The following is a 6,000-nucleotide window of genomic DNA, read 5'->3' on the forward strand; positions in this document are numbered from 1 at the left end:
GCTAAGGAAAAAAGCCGTATGAACATTCGAGAGTTGCCAAATATCCTCCGATAAAATGTTTATTTTCCAGGAGAATTATGAATATTTTCTCTTAAAATTTTCAAATGATATAAATCTAATTACGAAGAAAATTCTCTGGAAAATTGAGCGGAAAATATTCACAAGTTTTCCTGAAAATTCGCATTCGATCAAAGGAAATTCGACAACTGACGAAGGTTCATACGGCGTTTTTCCTGAGCACGGCAGTATGGAAATATATCGGTTTTTGGAGGGGCCAGGTGATCCGACAAGAATCGATTATTTATCATAGGTTTAAACGGAGGGAATCCGGTGTTGCCAAATTGCTGTATCCGCCTCTGGTAGGCCGATTACGAAGTTTTCATTAGTGAGCGCACGTTTCAATTTGACGTGCGATAATTACTCGTTCGAGGACCCACTCGAAGAGGGCCGTAAAGCAGCATTGTTGTGGCCCGGTCCATTACGCCGCGGCGTGGCGCCGGCCGTAGCCAAAGCTCGAGCCAGATTCATCAGGTTCCAGATGCCGCGCGCTAATTGTCCCACGATGATGTGAGTGTGTGAAAAGCGAGTCTGGTTGGGGCCCAATTTTGGTTGCGCAATCGCGGGCCGCAATCGGAAGCCACCGCCGATACGCATGCTCACAATGCTGCCGTGCTAAGGAAGAACGCCGTATAAACCTTCAGGCGTTGCCAAATTTTCTTCAATAAAACAAAAATTTCCTGGTAAACTTATGAATATTTTTCTTCCAATTTTTCAGGGAATATTCTTTGTATTTTGATCTAAAGTTCCTGAAAATTTCAAGGAAAAATATTCATAATTTTCCTCAGAAATAAACATTTTATCAAAGGAAATTTGGCAACTCTCGAATGTTCATACGGCGTTCTTCCTTGGCACGGCAGAATGCCTCGGCAGTATCCTTCCGATTTAATGACGTCACGCCAAAAATGTTACACCATCCGGGTGTGAGGTCTTCAATAGTATTAGAAGATACTCTTAAAGCGAGTACGGTAACATATCAGCGGGCCGATTATTGAAACTGATGGACAAAGCAATGAACAAAGAAGACATAGGGAGTAAGGAGCGATCCTATCGGTTGACATGATTGGTTCTTATAGACTAAGGAAGAATTGATGGACTAACTGGCGGGTCTTCAGTGGGTTGCCGTTAGTTAGTCTATTACCTGCCTCCTATGTCCATTGCCACCACCTGCTTCCACCAATAGGATCCCTCCAAATTCCTTTTGTCGTGTTTGTCTATAGCTTTGTCTATAAGTTTCAATAATCGGCCCGCAGAGGAGTATAGTTTGGCAATGAAAGCTCCTGCGGGCCGATTATTGAAATTGATAGACAAAGCTATAGACAAAGAAGACATAGGGGGTATAAAGCAATCCTATTGGTTGAAATGGGTGGTTCTCATAGACTAAGGGGGAAAAAAGGTAGACTAACTGTCGGGTCTCTCGCGGGTTGCCTTTAGTTAGTCTATTACCTACCTTCTTTGTCCATTGCAACCACCCGATTCTAGCGATAGGATCCCTCCAAATCCTTTTTGTCTTCTTTGTCTATTGCTTTGTCTATCAATTTCAATAATCAGCCCGCTGATGAACTTGACTAGATAAAACCAGTGGCGAGGCGTGAATGATCGACTATCGATATCCTCCCCCCCCCCCCATTTGCAGCCATGGTGAAGAATCGATTAGTGAGGTGTTCGTTGCGAACAATCTGTTTATCGATCCTTTTGCGTAGGTTTAAATGGCAGATCAACCGATATATCGCAAAGCACTCCACACCACTGAATAAAACCGATAGGACGGAATCGGGGGTTCACGGATGAAAATTTGGCCAAAAGAGGACGTTACAGGCAGGGGCAAGTTCATTCCATTGGCTACGGAAAACCTTTAAGGTGCGCCAAATAGAAATGTTTCAAAGTAGGGACAAGATTTTCGAGAGAATGATTCGAAGCAAACGTGAAACGCACTGTAATAATTTCTGCGGAAAGTTCTACCTTCATTCGTCAAAGTTTTTGTACAATTTTTATAAACATTTTGCGAGAACATTACTCAGAGAGATTTTTTGACGGTGTAAGAGAGAAAAATGTGTAGGTATACCAGTCTACATGTGTAAAAAAAGAATGTAAGGTTGGTTGAAAATATCTATACGCTATCCAGTTTTTATTAAGTATGCAAAGTTGACAAATCAATGTATTTTTTCTTTTAAAAGGTTCGTAGGTATGCACGTTTGTTAGATAGCCCGAAATATCTGTGCGAGGGTTTTTGCATTGAAAATTCATTGATGTTTTGGGAGTATTTTTTATGAATCATCTTGGAATATATTATTAGCTACTTTTTTTAAAAAAAATTGTCAAGGGTAGCCTGAAAATTTCCATTTTCTATATTCCTCATAAATATTATCCTCATTGCTGCTGTATTCTGATGGATTTTAAGTCAAATAATGTGTTCCATTGATGACTATTATTAATTTAAAAGAAACGAACCCTACTGGCACGCTTAAAAATTAATGGAACAGTAAAAATATGAAAAAAATATAAAAGTAAAAAATAAAATAAAAATAAAAACGATACATTTATAGCCATAGCAGGGGCACGAAGTTTCAAGCAAAAAAATCAGTCGCGCAAAAACAACACTCGAAACCGGATCTATAATTAATTATGAGCCATTTAGGATGAGTACGGGTGGGTTTCAAAATCGTCTCAAACCTGAAAGTGTTGAAATATTTTGCCAGTAGAAATGTAAAAAGCATTAGAAGAAAACATTAAATTAATACCTCCGGAAAACCATTGGACCTTGTTTAGCAGAAAGGAAAGAAGCCACATCCACTGCAAAAAATCATGGTAGATTTCACCATTCTCAGACACAGCGGTACTAGTATGGTAATGAAAACCAGACTTAATGGTAGCATTTACCATATTATGGTGAGTATCACCAGGGTTCTAGTGAATACTGCCGTAATTCTCGTTACTTTCACTGAGTAGTATCACCGTGTAAAAAATTTAGTAGACTTATAGTAGATGTTACCATACTTTTTTTAGCAGTAGCCGATCAGCTACTGCCAAAGTTAGCCGGGTAATTTGATTTGTCACAAGAGAACATTTGTACGGATTCCTCTGAAAATTTTGAAAAATGTGCTTCGTGCTATGCAAAAAATTCGATGAAATTTGCAAAAAAATCTGCACAACCGTTTTCATGTAAAACATTAAATTCCTAAATGTTTGGCGATAGCTGATGCATTGCTTGGTTCCATCCTGCTTAACGCGGTCCAAATAACATTTTTTAAAAAAAATTCATGAGAATAAAAAAATTCAAGTTGTGAACTTGAAAGAAACCAAAAGCGAAAACACTCACCCAAGGAGGCATAATCCCAAATAAAATGAGTCACACTAAAAAACAACACTCGACACCGGAAACCGGGAGTATCTGGCTCTATATCGGTCGTTACCGAGGCGTCAGCACATCCCCGAATCCGCAAATCCGCAAAATCGCAAATTCCCAAATCCGCGCTTCCGAAATCGGCACTGCTCCCTCCACCTTGGACGGGCCCGCGCAAAATCGGCACTGATCAGCGTCACGGATGCGGAAGAAATTAAAAATATCGGAGATGGACAAATTCTATCGGGGAAGAAGAGCGCGATGATCGGTTCCGCGCCGTGACGGAACGCTCGAATAATTAGTCGGGAACTTGGAGGCGCGCACCGCGGGAAAAATCGGAGGGGGCTCGTCCCCCCCCCCTTCCCGCACGGGGGGTGGGGCCAAGCTGACGGGGAGTTCGATGGCAAGAGGCATCGGGTGCTACGGTGGCCGCTACCGAGACCGAGACATTGACACTGGAGCTTTTAGTCCCGGTGTTGTCGGGTTGCACGCTCAGAAAAAAAGTTCGGTCGTGTGAACCGTATGTACGGTGTTCAATACTGCTGTGCTAAGGAAAAACGCCGTATGAACAATCGAGAGTTGCCAAATTTCCTTCGATAATGGGCTAAGGTCCTATGTCTCGTATACCTACACATCATGACGAGAGAGCTTTACAAGTTTGAAAGTACAAAAGTTCAAACACGATCAAAAGCTTGAAAGTCCTCTCGTTCGGTGCTTTTAAGGGGGGATTGCGTTTCCCGCGCCCCGAAAATCAATGTTTCGTAAAAATTGGAAAAAGATTATATTGCTGATTTAACAATTTTGTAGTTAAAAAAAGTGTCCGGCATTTTCGATGTATATTTTACAATAGAAAAAATGCTAATTTAATCAGCCCCATGGTTTAATTAGCATCTCACTATTTTGAAATGTACATTGGAAACATGTCGGACATGTTTTTTAACAATTTCATTGTTAAATCAGGAATCCATTTTTTTTTCGTGTATTTCATAAATGATAGACTTGTGAATCGGTCACTGATGACCTCAAATGACCTTAGCTCAGATGACTCAACCAAAACTATGGTCGACTTAACCACAATTTTTATTCAGCCAGCTGTAATCTGGTTGAGCCAACTGTAATTTCAATCGCGTCAGCGGTTTTTCCAGATAGCTACGTTTTCTTCGGTTCCGGAAACGATTCATATCTCATAGTTTTTGCCGGACTTCAACTCCAACCCTAAACAGAAAATTTTTGTTTCGAATTTTTGACCCGAAACAACTTTTTCTCGCTCGTTTTTGAGAAGAAAAAAAACCCGATAATTTAGAAATGGAAAAATAAAGTATTTACTTCGTGCACAGGTCCTGTCGTGCTGATTGGCAAACGAGTTAGAGAAAAATTTCAAGGTGTTCTCACGCTGGAAAAAAATACCCCGGCCTTGGAAGCCGTATTTACGGGCCGTATAGACGTAGCATCCGCGTTCCGGGCTCAAAGGCCGTAAGTTCTGGGCGTAGCACCCGGAGCAATCGAAGCTACGGCTACAGACCCCGGAACTTTCGACCTCTGAGCCCGGAGCGGACGGTATGTCTATATAGCCCGTAACTTTTTTTCGGTGCAGACCCGGAGCCCAAATCGATGAGAGAGGGGTTCTGGGATCAAATTTGAAGGAGGATCCGTGTCAAAGGAAAAGAAGAGAAATGAAAATCCAAAAAGTCACAGAAGTTGGTCGTTTGTGAGAAAAAGCTCAAGTGGCGAGGGACCCATGCAATTTAAACATCCTTCCTCTTCTAAGGAAACTTTTTATTGGTAAACCTTCAGATTTTGAAAGAGCTGAGAGGAGCGAAGTCCGAACTTTCAGATACATCAAGTGGGAAGCACCTCCAACCAATAAGACCGCGACAAGCAGAGAGGAACCAAGCCGCATCCGCTATTGCCAAATTTAATCGGACAGTTTAATTGTATACCAAAAAATGGTTGTGCGGATTATTGTGCGAATTTCAGTCGATTTTCTGCTCAGTAGATAGGAAATTACTTAAAATTTTTAAAGGAATCCGTGCAAACGTTCCCTTGTAAAAAATTAGATTGTCCAGTTAAATTTGGCAGTAGCTGATTTAGCTTGGTTCCTTTCTGCTAAACGCCGTCCAGTTGACCCGCGAGTACCCTTTCCCACAAGAAAACTTGATTTTTCCTCTACTGATTGAAGCTTAACCTTTTTTTTAAAATTTTTAGTCACCATTTGACGACTGTGTATGGTCTGACCCACTTGAAGCAGGACGCGAGCCGACCGAAGAGCTTCACTCTCTCTTGGCCTTGAACGCATGCATCTTCAGCCCAAGTGCCGTACTGCAGCGCTGCTGCCGCCTTCCATGAGAATAGATGAATTTACCATAGTTCTGCGAGAGAATCATTTATTTTTCCTGGGAACTTCGACAACTGCACGTAGTGGACTGGACCTATCCCATCTGAGCGGCGCTCAGTGAATCTAGAGCTGAGTCGGACAGGAAAAAGGATCTTGGACCTGCGGCTAGCTCCGAGATTCTTGCTCCTAGGGGAGGAAGCCGCTAACTGTTGGCGATTTCTTCCCCCTTTCTTACACTGAAAAAAACTCCGGCCCTGGAAGCCAT

At 41.8% G+C, this 6,000-nt stretch overlaps 1 protein-coding gene across 1 annotated transcript in view; it reads right to left on the bottom strand.

Annotated features, from left to right (window-relative positions):
• LOC109039829 (uncharacterized) overlaps nucleotides 1-3,677 on the bottom strand; it is a 52,915-nt gene extending 49,238 nt beyond the window's left edge. Inside the window, exon 1 of the mRNA XM_019055498.2 lies at nucleotides 3,377-3,677. Coding sequence (XP_018911043.2) covers nucleotides 3,377-3,388 — 12 coding nt within the window. The 5' untranslated portion in view covers nucleotides 3,389-3,677. The remainder of the gene's footprint in view (nucleotides 1-3,376) is intronic.
• Between the last annotated feature and the right edge of the window lie 2,323 nt (nucleotides 3,678-6,000).

The sequence above is a fragment of the Bemisia tabaci genome, chromosome 5 (genome assembly GCF_918797505.1).
Source record: "Bemisia tabaci chromosome 5, PGI_BMITA_v3".
In the NCBI taxonomy this organism is placed as follows: Eukaryota; Metazoa; Arthropoda; class Insecta; order Hemiptera; family Aleyrodidae; genus Bemisia; species Bemisia tabaci.